This window comes from Tiliqua scincoides, chromosome 2, assembly GCF_035046505.1.
Source record: "Tiliqua scincoides isolate rTilSci1 chromosome 2, rTilSci1.hap2, whole genome shotgun sequence".
NCBI lineage: Eukaryota > Metazoa > Chordata > Lepidosauria > Squamata > Scincidae > Tiliqua > Tiliqua scincoides.
This window is the reverse complement of record NC_089822.1, coordinates 92,645,966-92,660,094: the sequence shown is the minus strand read 5'-3', so window position 1 is coordinate 92,660,094 and position 14,129 is coordinate 92,645,966. Positions and strand designations below refer to the sequence as shown.

Below are 14,129 nucleotides of genomic sequence, written 5' to 3'. Positions count from 1 at the left end.
AGAGGGCTCTAGGGAAGAGAGAAAAAGCACATGCCTAAAAAACCAGGAGCTAGAGACCTGAGAAGATAGCATGCTGAACAGCAGCAAATTAGGGTTGGGCCTTAGAAGGAATAGCCCAGAGGAATCACAGGGAAAGCAGATGAGAGAAAAAGGACAACTGCAGGAGGAAATAGGCAGAGAAAAGATTAGCAACTTGGCTAGGAAGAGCTGCAGAGGTCAGAAACTGCATTAAATTCAAAAATAACCAGCGAAAAGTTGCAAACCTCTAGCAATTCATGCCAAGTAAATCAAGGAATGTGGACTTTTTCATACTACTGTGCTCTGTTACAGTGGGCCCTCTTTATTTGCTGTTCTGAACCCACTGAGGCCCTCCTGGGTGCATCTGGAACCTCTTTTCAATTGCCTCTGGAGCTGTTCTAAAGTCCGTAGAGGCCATACACGACCTCTACAGGCCTCAGAACAGCTCCAGAAAAAACCAGTTTGGCCACATTCAGAGGTCCTATGAGACTGCAACCCACTGATTTAATTATCCACAGGTTTCAGTATCCACAGGGGGTCCGGGAATGGGCCCCTGTGGATACCAAGGTCCAACCTGTATTCACACTACAGCATTCTTCACTCTCAGGACTAAAACTGTACCTTGGGAAAACAAATAAAATGCTAGAACTGCCGCACTCACCATAATTGGCCTGATGATGTCTATATTGGCCTGAAACTCTTCTTCTGCAGAAGCAAGTTTTTCTTTTGGCATGGCGCAAACCAAGGCATTGGTGATCATGTTTACCACCGGATTTTGGATGGTGACAAACTCTGACAGATTGGTTGAATTGCAAAGGTCTTTCAGCCTCATCCAGTAGCCAGATGTGAGGGCCTAGAAACAATTACCAGAGGTTAGAAGACACCATCCATAAATCTCTCCGGAGACCAGGGCCATCCAAAGACATCATGCTGCCTGAATTGAAGAAAGTGATGCTAAGCCCCCAAGAGCAACATAAAATCATACATAACTGTTTTGGTCCACCAAAAGAAATCGCCACAATTCAAAGGAGGATTATATTTTGAGTTTATTCTAATTAAGTATTGAACAGCAAGTTTTTGAGTTCTACAGAACTCCAATTTCTGCAAGAACTCAACCCAACCATCAAGCAGATGGTTAGCAAAAGGACAAGGGGAAGCTCACGTTGCAGGGGTTCCAGCAGTCCACAAGCTGTAAAGTGTAAAGTAGTACTTTACTTGCAGACTTAATCAGCCCTGAAAGGTTTAAGTTAGCTTTAATATACACATAGGACCGCTTAAGCAAAGGAAGGAAACCAGAAATCTACCTATTCTGGAAACATAACACTGCAACTTAAATCAGGCTGCAATCCGATACACTCTTACCTGGGAGTAAATCTCACTGAATTCAATGAGACTTACTTCTAAACAGACTTGGGGTGAAGGGGACCTGAAATCTGCCCCCCCCCACCCATTGCTTACAGAAACCACATCAGAATATCTCGTGGTTTGGTTGGCACTGTCTGGGACTAAAGCCCTTTTTCCTGCTCGGCACTCACAATTCATAGTACAGCAATACCTTGACTCTCATCACTTTGCTCTTTCAGCCATTTTCAATTACATTTCAAGTTTCATCCATGTGCTTTCCTGTTTTGTCCAATTTCATTCAACCTTCCACAATGCTTCTTGACACTCTTATGTTTTTTCTTTTTTTAATTTGGTTTCACATGCATTCACATGTGTTATAATAGTTAATTATTTACATTTTTTGCTGGCCAAAATAAATTTGCAAGTTAAAAAAGGGCTTTGCTTTGACATTCATTCATCCATGCTCTGGTCCGTAAACAGACAAAAGTGAAAGATGCTATTGTATTAAAAAGTAAGACCCTAGCATTTCCCCCAAGCATCCTACACTGTTACACACAGGAAGGTTACATACCCGTTGGAGGTTGACTTCAGCATTCAGTATTTCGTTCACAGCAAACTGAGGTAGGGTAAGATTGTGCAGGAGGAAGTCAGAGAATGTCTCATTGATAATCAAGAAATCTCGGAGTTTCATACCTGTCATGAGATAAGAAAAACCAGATGTTTTTTTATCCTCAAAACAAATTATAAGTCAGAGGCCATGTCTACATTACAGACTTAAACTGGTTTGATCATCACACTCTTTTTCAAGAGGACTCAGTAATTATAGTTTTCTTTTGCTATGGGATTGAAACAGACTAAGAATTTTCCAACAGAAAATTATTCAGCAACACCCTTACCCAACTACTACTATCAAGGTTGTTTAGGTGAAGCCATGACAATTAAACTGGAATAGAAGTGATGCAAAAGGTGGAGGTGTACCCATTCACTAGGATACACTCCCCCATTGACCATACATAAGCAGAAAATGCTTCTGTGCATCCATGAGAAAAGGGAGATTCCATATAGCCTACCACCTGCGGCTCTTTACACCTCATGGAGTACCATACTGGAGATCTTCCTGACACTGGAAGGCAGGCATTTCCAGGAGGTAAATGAAGCTGCCAGTGGAAGAAGGAACTGAAAAGCCCCCTCCCCCAAATGCCAAGAAAATACCAGTTCTTGGGATTGCAGCCATAGTGTGAGATCTACACTGACTAAAATAGCAGGAAAGATGAATTACAGAGATTCCAACAATTTAACATATGCAGGTGAAAAGACCGTGGTTGTGTAAAATCCATGTTGTTAAACATGTTAAAAGCTAAAAATTACAGAGAAGATTCTAAACAAGGAGAATAGTGTAGTGGTACCCCCCCACACACATACTTCTCAGAATAAAATTATTATTTCCATCTTTACTGAAGCCACCCTGGATGTTTACCTGAGCAGGATCTCTAGTCACCTTGAAGCTTTATTTTAGGTATGACTTGGTGTCAATTTACTGGCATGCAGTGACTTGGTGTCAATTTACTGGCATCCCCCCACTTCCCAAGAAATGTCATGATTCTTATCAAGCTTGAATTCTTTTGCTTCCCTTGAAATTCCTCACATCTTTCAGTTAAGCAGGACCATTTGTACCTTTGATTTGGGGGGGGGGGACTACCAATAATTTAAGAGGCCACAACCACAAACATTTCCACTGCCTTGAAAATTAGTGGAGAGGTGGTCATGTGACAGCACAGCCTCCAGGCCCAAAACATCCTCCACTGACAGATTCTCCCTATAAAAGCTGCACACCAGTGAAAATGATCCCAGTCATATTTTTAAGAGCTTAGAAAAACATCAGTGTTCAAAACAGTGAAACTGACTCTTGGCATCTATATCCTGCATAGATTGGCTGGAAAACAGTTTTTTCATGGGATGGGAAAAAGGGGATCCATGTTTCAGTCATTAGCGTCTTATAATTGGCTTCCCACATGGGTCAGCCAGCTCACCTGAAGTGTGTCCATGCCCTTGTTGACATCCTGCATAAACTGAGAATAAACCCCTACAACAAACTCCAAACTTCACAGCAGAGTTATCAGACATGCAGATATCAGAGTTCAATAGCACTGGACAAGCTGTCTTTCAGAGACACTTATCCACCTCTACCAGCTTTCATACTGAGGAAACCTTAAGGAGTTCTGACAAACTCAACAGTTCCCTGAAACGCACTGGGCGAGCCATTGTTCTAAAAACTACACACTCTGCACGCAACAAGAGCAGTGATGTGCGGTGAGGTCCAAGGATGGGGCAGCACTGCACGCGGAACTCGGGGACCTGGAAGTATAGTGGCAACACAATGACATCAACACATCACCTCCAAACTTCTGGGTCACTGACTTTCCACAGTGCACAAGTGCTGCATTAAAAAAGTCACAGGACAGGCTGAGCTCAGCCTCCCTGGGATGGTGCAACCACTCAGATCCTGAGTTGAGTGCCTGTACAACCATAGGAAATCATATTGCACATGTGCTCTATCCAGTGCTGAGTGGTTGTGCAATCTCAGGGTCGGTTGAACTCTTAATGCTGCAGCTCTAATCTAGTGCAATCACAGTGGAGGTGAGCTGCTACAACCCCTCAGAAAGTGGATTCAATGACAGGGGAGGCAAGGCTGGTGTATGGTTCTACCTCCCCTGACTGCTAGAAGTCCCATTTTTCAATGATTTTTTCAGTGATTTTTCAATGATAATGAAATAAAAACACTTAACACCGTTTCCTACACTTCTCATTTTTGTAAAAACAAAACAAAAACATCTGTGACCAAATAAAACCGTTGTCTAACACCCCTACTTATTGATCACTGTAGGTTGGCTCGGCTAGACAGAATGTGTGAGCATAGATAAAGCCTGCGGCTGCATCTGCTGACACTATACCACCCAACTAGTATACTTTTAAAGGAATTGTAATTCATAATTATAATTTACAAAAAGGCACCCATGGAATAAAAACACAACACTGCTTTCTGCACTTCTCATTTTTGTGAAGAAAAAAAAAGAATTCTGGGGGGAGGGGGTAATCACACCACTACTGACATTCATGTCCCTGAACAAGAGATGGGAACAAGTCCCCATACCTCATTTCCCTGTAAAGAAATCTGTTACCCAAAGTTTTCATTCCATACTTTAAAAATGCATCAGTTAAAGCGTCCATTGTCTGATTTCCTGATCTGCAGAATGGACGCAGCTACTAAAACTGTGTGTGCTAGTTGCCGACAGAAAGCAACAAAGCAACTTCTGAACACAAGGCGGCCTTAGGAGCTTGTACTGTGCCAGATCCCAAGAGGGCAGCAGCTGCTGGTCCACAAGCCTGTCTGTTATCTTTAAAATGTTAATCAGCTCTACTGCTTACAAGAACACTCTGCATGCCAGGAGGTCTGGAAAGAGAACTCTGCAAATCTGCACAGAGCTGGATTGGGGAGGGGGAGGGGAGAGGAAAAGCAGAGATGCTGCCAGCTGTGGAGAACAGTCTCTCTCTCTCTCCCCCCACTTCATACCTCTCAGCATTACCATTGTGTTATTCAGACCTGACTTGGCAGAATGGGACTCTTGCTTAAGACTTTGGAAGGGAGAGGAAAAAAGAAACACTTTCATACTCCTCCCTAACAGGAACACACTAGGGTTACTGTCGGTCAATGCTCTCTAGCCGAGTTCTCTGGTTACATTATCTCTTCCCTGTGGTTTTTTTGTTCAACAAGCAACATAAATTGTCACCAGAAAGCTCCAAGGCAAAAGCTGGGATAGAACCAGCAGGAGGTTACTAGAGGATGAAATCTTTCCAGGACTGTTTTCACAGTACACTCGGAAAAAAGAATACATACTTGGAAGCCCAAGTAGAGCAAGTTGATCTTTGAAGGCAAGTCCTGGAACTTGAAGGGAAAAAAAAAATGAAGCCTGATCCATAGTCATTACTAGAAGTATTGCTCCAAGGCTTCAAATCTAGGCCTTTACCCTGCTGGCTAGAGAGCTGCTATCTATGTGGAAAAAGCCCACCCAGTGGTTCTTCCCCATCCCAGCATCATCCACTCCTCAAACTGGGAAATGGTGCTGAAGCAGGATCCCTCGCCCAGGCTCTCTACCACATGGACAAAAGCTTCTCAGTTTACTCTGGTGACATGGGAAAAAGTAGCATTAAAGAAGCCGTTTACCACCGACATGAGGTAAGAAAGGGCTCTTAAGGCAGAATTTTGGAGGCGGAAGAGTTTTTTTGTATTTCCATCAACTCATCTGAGTCTCTTGCAAAAGGACCTAGCTCTCAGCCCTGTTCTCCATATCAGAAAAGCAATGACGGCTATTACTTCACAGGTGGTAGAAGGGGGAATACTGTACAAAGATTTGAAAGTTCTTCAGACAAGATTCGATTCCCTGCTCCACCAAAAATTGGGAGAGCTTCAGTCACCAAAAAGCACAAACTATAAAAATAAAGAAATGAAGGAGCAGTGCTGTGCAGCGATTAGAGCAAGGCTGTCAAGCAGAAGGCCTGGATGCTTTTTCAGGCCCTTTAGCCTTCCCAGTTTTGTGTGTGTGTGTGTGTGTGTGTGTGTGTGTGTGTGTGTGAGAGAGAGAGAGAGAGAGAGAGAGAGAGAGAAGACCGACCGACCTGTCTTCAAAGGACCATAGGAGGGCAAAACGGCTACTATTTCTTATTTCTGAAATTAGCAGCATGGGTATAAAATAGATTCCTTATAAAAGGAGACTTAAGTCAAAGGGATGTTGAGGCCAGCATAATATTTTCACATGTCATAATTTAAACTGTAGTACAAGGGGGAAAAGGCCGAGTAAGGTTGCCTGCTGCCTGGGTTTTGGGTAGTGTAGCTGGTTTGGGACTTGCTCCAATTGAGTTTGGCTTTTTCCAATTCAGCCCCAACCAGCAAAAATCAGTTCCTTCCCTGAACCTCACAGAAAGTGAAATGTGTGTTTTGTTCTCCGTCTGTGCATGCTGGCCTTCTGCCCTCTCAAGTCCCTGCTTGTTCTGTCTGCATCCCTGTCTCTTGTGCCTGTCTGGGTCCTCCGACCATCTGTGCCCTCCTGTTTTTTATGCCCCTGTCTGTCTGTGCACTTTGCCCTGTCTCCCATTTCTGTATTTGATGTTGCTAACATGTGACCAGAACTCTCCTTTGCACATCAATCCACCCTGCTTGGGACAACAGCAGCAGAGCAAAGAAAAACCTCCCCCCCCCACACACACACACTCTTGCCTGAGGGCTAAACACCATATTATGCTCAATTCATCATTTGTTAAGTTTTTTTTTTTGTCTTAAATACCAGCTGCTGAAAGAGGGCAATCAGGACTGGGACCATGAAGGCAAGGGGGAACTGAGGTTTACCCTTTTGCTTCTGCTGAAGTGCTGATGCAGAGCAGCTTTACTGCCCACCCCCACCCCATGGCTGCTGTGTGCCCCAAGAGGGAAGCTTCTACTGGCACTAAATAACCAACACAGCAAATGCAACTGCAGCAACAGGGTAAAGGCCCCCATGCCTCAGTTCCATGACTGCAATTTAAATGAGAGTGCGCGCGCGCACACACACACAATATCAAACAGATTGACCATGAGACTTGCTGGCCAGACTAGGAACCACACTACAGTACATTCCCCAAAACCATTAAAAATAAGGCTGCACTAGGGAAGCCTGAATTCTCAGCTATTTGGGTACAATAATGCAAAAAGTACATTATTTCATTAGGAGCCCTTAATTTTCAAGCATATATAAGGATTCTTGCCCGTCTGACAAGTGATTGCAAAATTATTGGAGAAAGAAGGGAAATTCCTCTATTGTTTCAGCCGGGAAAGGAAGGCAAGCTCATCCCAACAACCACATGGCCTTGAGATCTCCTACTTCCACGCCCACTTTTGATCAGACACCAAGATTTCAAGAGAGGATTTCAAAATATCACACAGCCTCAATCCTTTTACAATTATTAAAACAGTAAATGGTAAATGCTACTTTGTGTGCCCTTCAATAAAAAAAAGGCCATGAATAAACTATGGTGACATCAACAGAAGGAGGTGAATGCTCTAATCTTTAACATCAGAACCTGCAACAATGTACAAATGCATAATGGTATTACAAAATCAGAGGGCTGACAGTCTGAGGAGGAAGAGAAAGATACAAAACGACTTGATAGAACTTTTGGTTCTGTGATGGGATTTCTTTCTGATCTTAGAGGAAGTGCCTAGCTTTAGTTGGCCCTTCTAGTGAGTTGTGAAACACAAGACACTAGAAGGGCAAACTGAAGCTAGACACTTCAGTCCTGTCTCAGAACCAGAAATTCTCTCAAACCGTTCACAGCCCTCATAAAGAAAAGGCATTTACAGAACAAGGTATTGATACAGCATTAAAGAGGGTTGCTTCAATGACTGATTTTAAAGTTAAATCCATAGTCTTGGGAGTGCTGAGATTTGGAGTCCTGGCTAAGATCCAAATCTTCACAAACTGTATGCAAAACAGGGATGTTCAGTGCAGGAGCAGCAGGTGAGATATAACTGCCCCCTTGTTGTCCATGGAAAAGTGCTGAGCCACCCTGCCCGCTTATACCTGAGAAAGCTCTCCTTACAAGGCTTTCAAATAAACCGCATGGCGGTGGTTCTGCCTCACCTGCTGCTCCCACACTGCACATCTCTGATGCAAAGACACAGGGACATTATTGCAGATTTCAGTAGCAGGGAAGAGGTCAAGATATGTTAATGACTGGAGGATGAGATCTGAAGCAAGGCTTACATTATTTTCCGGATTAATTAATGTGCACAACGCAATGTACTTAAGAATACTTGCTGTGATTATTTGGGGAAGGTTTTGGCTTTCTTTAATCCTAGTAAGCTACCAAAACTACCAATAAACATTGCTTTATTGGTAGTTTTTTGATTATTAAACATTAATCCACCCACTGAACAAATGGGGGATTTGTCCTGGATGTCAGCACAATGTTCACACTAAATCAGTGTTAACTAGCAGCTTGTCTCATTAGATGCTGAGTTGCAGGGGGAGGCACTGGTGAGGAAGGCTCTGCAAACAGTCATGCAGAAGCCATGCAGCTTCTTCTAGGAAGAGGTGGCGGAGGCAGCGCTGACAGCATGCATCTTGGATATGAGGCAGATTAGCAAGGAAAAACGGAGTAGAACCGTGGGCTTCAGCTGGTAAGTTGGAACCTATTTAAGGTGAGTTGCATCAGTGGCACTATTACCATCTTTTGGAGGGGGTAGGAAAATGAGAGAAGGAAGGGAAAAAATTGAGAAAGATAAAAATGCAGAAGACAAAAATCTGAAGTGGCTCCTATATTGCAAGATGGAGTTAAAGGTCTTGGGTCTGAAGAGGATAGCAGCCAATGAGATCAGTGATGAAACAGACTGTGACAGGCAACTGTAGAGAAGAGGGGAAGGTGAAAGGGGCAGGTAAGACACACCAAGTGAGACACATAACCAACCTCTCTGACTAAGGGTGCCCTCATGCACTAATCTAGCCCAGGCTGCAACATGCCGATGCAGAAAACGGGGAAAGTAGATTTCTGGTATAGAAAAGCCTAATGTGTCCATGTACCTTTAGCAATTAGTAAAAGCAATAATAATGCAAAGCAATCAAGAAAAGTAATATGAATGACAACATTTACTGAGTTGATTTTTTTTGTTCTAACATGACTTGCATAAAATAGTGGATTAGAGAATAATGTCCTTACAGACATGATCCTTAGTTCTTACAAAATATGCTTATTCTTTCTGCGAATTGGTTGCAAAAACTTCTGGATGGGAAAAACAAAAAACACGCTATGTTATTGTCCAAAATGCCCCACAAGTATGTAGGAAAGCCAAGAGCAAGTTCTGTTTGTGCTTAACACAGCAAGTGTTATTTGACCTAGATAACTGGTTCGTTCTTTAAAGTTTAAAGGTTAAATCACCCCAATGACTACTCAAAGAAATAAACAATGTGAAACAAACAATGATGAGTATGTCAATTTATAGCTAATTTACTTGGGCTTACTGATAGAAACCATACCTTTTGGAAAGGGACATTCAAATTCTAGGTCAGACACACTTGACCTGGTTCAAGCCAAGCTCATATCTCAACCTTACCTTCCCATCTAAGTACAGGATGAGTTTCATTATTCAGGAGGGTTCAGTTCCCAGAACTCAGTGGATGGCAAAAATCGCATTAAAGAAAATCCATTTAAAAAACAATGACCCTTTTGCTAGGTGATTTAAAAATAGACTTTCTGACCTTTGTGGTGTAAAACAGTCATTAGGCAGACAATCCATCAGTCAGTCTCTCTCCAGGCGCTTAGAAAGGCTTCACTCTGAGCCATCGATCCCTCTCTTCATCAATGCAGGATGTCCAGAGGACATCCAGGGGGCAGAAGGTCTGGCTCAGTTGGTAGAGCTGCCGTCTTATATGCCTGAAGATCTGAGGCTGCCAGTTTGAAACAACCAGAAGTACCACAGAACTGACGACACACTGATATACTGATGAGCTGACCCTAGGTGGCAGAGAGGAGTTGCCATCAAGTGGAGCGTGGGAGGCAAAGGGTCAGAAAGAGGCCAGACTGACAAGGAATCCAACTGGAACGAGGAGTTCTATGAAAGACTAGAACTATTCAATTGTAAAAATCCCTATGGGGGTTTAGAAAAGCCTGCCTATGTAAACCACCTTGGATTAAAGTCTGAGGAGAAATCTGACAACCAAAGAAAGGTGGTATATAAATACCTGTTTAAATAAAATGCAAAGTGATCATCTTTCTTTCATGTGCTCAGGAGAAAGGAGGGGTCACTGCCTTGGAGTGAAGCTGAAACTGCCTAGAGACAGAATGGATTAGCTGGCTGCCCTCTCTCACATTAACCAGGCGATTGTTAAACAACTTTTTTCCTTTAATTTAAAGGGCCCTTCTCATCACGCTGAGATAGAAAAATCTGTGGATAATTAGGTTATACCTGTAATCGCTTGCATGACTGTCTCTCTACAACAGTGAGAAAAAGTTTTTTAAACTGTGATTTTAAAGGGATGCATTTTTCCCCATCTCCAGGAATCAGCACATTCCTTCTCACTTGTAGTGGCCATTCGTGTTGAGTCAAGGTTGGACCTGTAATGGAATCATCTTACACAACTATAATACAATGTGCTAAAATTATTGTGAGTCAAAGATATTTGTAGCTGTAGCCTCATTCTGACTGCCTAGAAGAACTTGGGAAAGTGATCGCTGTTGTCCTTATTTATACAACAAAGTGCTCTCACTGTATTTCCTAATAACAAATTTGGACTAAGGTTGGCCATCTCATATTTGGGGGAAACTGAGAGTACGGATAAAGGTTTATAAAAGAAAGGCATTCAATATGCTCTTCAGAGTGTAAACCTGATACACCAAATTTCAATGAAGCAGTTGTACTCAAAAACTCATCATGCAGGCTCAGGAGGTTTGAAATGGAAAGCCATAATCATTGCAAGGCACCCCAGATTGCATTGAAAAATGCACAGCTTGGATCTGGACATGTCAATCCCCATTGTTTAAAGGCAGATTGGTAATCAACTTTAAAAGCTTTTAAAGATAAAGTAATCCCAGAGATAGCAAATCCCTCAGCCTCATCCTAATGATAAGGCTCAATATGAACACGTAAACTGGCAAGGTTCAACACAAACTGGAGCATGTCCAAAATGGGTTTGGACACAATGACATACAATCTACATGACAATAAAATAGAAGCATTGAGTACAGCTACATCTTACTAACAATGTTTATCTTTGTATAAAAGTTAACCAAAAAAATTGGCAGCATTGCCTATGATATATTTGAGATGGCTATCACAGGCAGTATTTACTTTTTCAAACAAAGTAATCCCTCACCTACAAAGGAAGCAGGACAGCAAGAGGCCAACATGCAGAGAAACAAACACATTGTGGGTTTCTTTTGCCATAAATCTCTGCACTTTTGCCATGTCTTTACTCTGAGTCTATTGTCTAAACACAACATTTTCTGGATCCTAATCAAAAGCTATATAGTGAAAAGACAAATTGCTTTGTAGGGGGTGCATTGCTGCTTCCCCGCCTCTTGCAGGGAGTATCGCAGCCCAAGGTGCCACAATGTGAGGCCCACACCACTGAGAGAGTGCACCCCCTTCAGGACTGTGCAATTGTGGGAGTGGTAAATCACTGTGGGGCAGACAGAACCTTTACTGCTGTCTCAGAGCTGGGGCTGGAAGGGGGTTGAGGCACCCTGTCTCCTTCTCCACCTTGGGGGACTCAAGAGGCCTCCCAGGGAGGTTGTGGCTGCAGCCCAGCAAGCTAGGCCAGCTTCTTCCCCCAAGGCCCTTCCTTGGGGCAGGCAGGCAGGCAGGCTCTTTTGTAGCTTCCCTGCCAGCTGGCCTTCCTCCTCCCCTTCCTGTTGTCTCCCAGGTGTTCCCCCCAGTGCTTGTTTGTGCTGGCTGAGGCAAGCCCAGACAAGTGCCTGCTCAGCTTGTCTTCAGGCTTGTGAGCTTTCCAGCTGCTAGCCTTACTGTGAGTTCTTCCAGCAACCGTCCCCCCCCCCAGTCCTGGTAAGTCCACTGCCAGACATGCTCATTAAGTGAGAGATCCATTATTGCAGCCAATAGGCTCGAAACATCTTGGAACAAAGCAAATCCCAATAACTTCCACGCTTTATGCTTCTATTATGCTTTTCTTGGTGGTGGCACACCAAATTGGAGAGAGTCTCTTTTTGCAATTGCATACCATACTGAAGCAGATAGAGTGTTATTTCCTTTTTCCTCTCCTGATCATTAGAGACCATGCTTACTGATCAGGTTTGTCCTTGGTTTTAAATTATTTCTAGCAACCCAAGAAATAAACAAAACTTCTCTCTGTAGGTCCTTTTGAGCCCCTCCATTATTGAGCTAATCAATGCATAATTCTCAAAGATCGCATCACTGTCATTAATTTTCTGCCAGCCTAATGTGAGAAAAGGAAAAAGCTGCACAGGAAGAGGGAGAGGTAATACTGCTGGTCAGGTGTTTGCCTGAAACACAGTAATAATAATAAATAGTAGGAAAGGTAAAGTGAGGCAAATAAATAATCAGCAAGCTTTATAGTCTGCAAAGTAAGAGGGCAGTATTATGCCCTTATCATAGTCTGGCAAGAAAATTGCCAAGAATGAAGGACAGTGGTTTGTCTCTGGCCATGTAGTGGATTCACAGGCTGATCCCAAGGTCCTCTGAGGCACAGTGAATATGTGCAAAACTTACTATGGAGCATAATAATCTAGGCCAGTGAAGTTTCACAGGTGAAGGAAGGGATGTACTAATGTATCACAGTTCACAGTTGTGATAAATTTTTTTTTGTCTCTGTCTGCCCTGGACAGACTCTGCTCAAAGAGATAAATCTTGAAATGACTAAAGCAAAGACAGACTCCACAATATATTATTTCCCCTAAGTGAATTTTGATAGCAGACCTCAGAAATGTTCAACTTCCCTGTTGTTACACTCCTATCTTGTCAGCAGTAGCAAGGAGAAGACAACGGTGTCCTTGAAACAGTGCTGTTTCTTCCTCTAGGAATAAAGCCGTCATGTTTAGTAAGAACAGTTGTGCGCACACAGCGTGCAGCCATTCTTCACACAGCAAAAGCAAATGAGGTGCCCTGAGCCATCACTGCCTGCCACACCCTCAATTAAAAGCAGCAAAATGGGGGTGCAGTGTGTCCTGGTGCACAGCATCATGCCACACAGGTATCCAGCTCTCCAGCGTGATGCAGGGCAGGGCTCACATCTGCACCTCTGAAAGAGGCTGCCAAAAATCAGATAGGGTGGAGGGGGCTCCTTCCACACTCTTGCTGGATTAACTCTGGAGCTTTAATCATTGTCGGGAAGAGAATTTGAGACAGATAGCCTGGCCTTGGTAAATGATAAGAGAAGGAACAATTCACCTTTCCCATTTAGTTAAAAAGTGACTGGCTCAGCTTTTTGGCTAAAACCCCCAGGCAGCTGAGCCAATATTTCCAAAGTCTTGGAGTCTAGCAACTATGAAGCTCCTTGGATAAGGATTTTCAGAAATTCAATGAGGGTGTATGTGATGAGATCGTTAACAGTTGTGGTTTCTGAGGAGGATTTTCCCTCCAGTGTCTGAGGTGCTTCAGGCTCAAAGGGGAGCAAGCACCAGAAGAAGGTCTCCAAGCCTGTGGGAGACTCTCTCTCTCTCTCTCTTCTGCATGCTTCAGGCTGGGCAAGACAGGGAGAGTCTATCTGGTAAGCAGAGTGAAAGCTGTTGGGGGGAGCCCCAGGGAAAGAGAGAAGGGACAAAAAATAAGCTAGGCGTATTAGGTTTTGTTTGTCCTTCCCATCCTGATGTTGGGAGGTCTTAGTAGCCTCAGCTTATGCTAGCCAAGTTGGGATCCAGACTCAGCCTAGCCTCAGCCTGCATGGAGATTTCCCTGCAAGGCCAGCTCCATTGAGGGGACATTTATTTGTAAGAAACCAAGCCTGTTTACATTGTTTTCTTTTTCCTCACCTATTAATAAAAACTTCTTGCTTAAAACCTCTGCCAGTTCTGGGATCGGCGGATTTGTCAAACTGCCCACTCTGCAGGTATTACTGGCAGAGACCATTTAACAACCCTGCATAGCATTCTTGGGGAGGGGTTTTGCCCAAGGAACCCCTCTGGGAACCACATCTCTTGGGCTGGTAGCAGCAGACTGGATCTAGCAGGTCTGGTCCCACCAAGCCAAACATTAAACTGATTGGAAG

The 14,129-nt window shown here is 43.5% G+C and overlaps 1 protein-coding gene across 1 annotated transcript in view; it reads right to left on the bottom strand.

The window, feature by feature from the left end:
• Positions 1-14,129, bottom strand: part of ABCA1 (ATP binding cassette subfamily A member 1) — a 112,343-nt gene that overhangs the window by 57,890 nt on the left and 40,324 nt on the right. Inside the window, exons 6-7 of the mRNA XM_066614926.1 lie at positions 1,934-2,055; positions 680-871 (exon numbers count right to left, since the gene is read on the bottom strand). Of these exons, the coding sequence (XP_066471023.1) occupies positions 680-871; positions 1,934-2,055 (314 nt within the window). The remainder of the gene's footprint in view (positions 1-679; positions 872-1,933; positions 2,056-14,129) is intronic.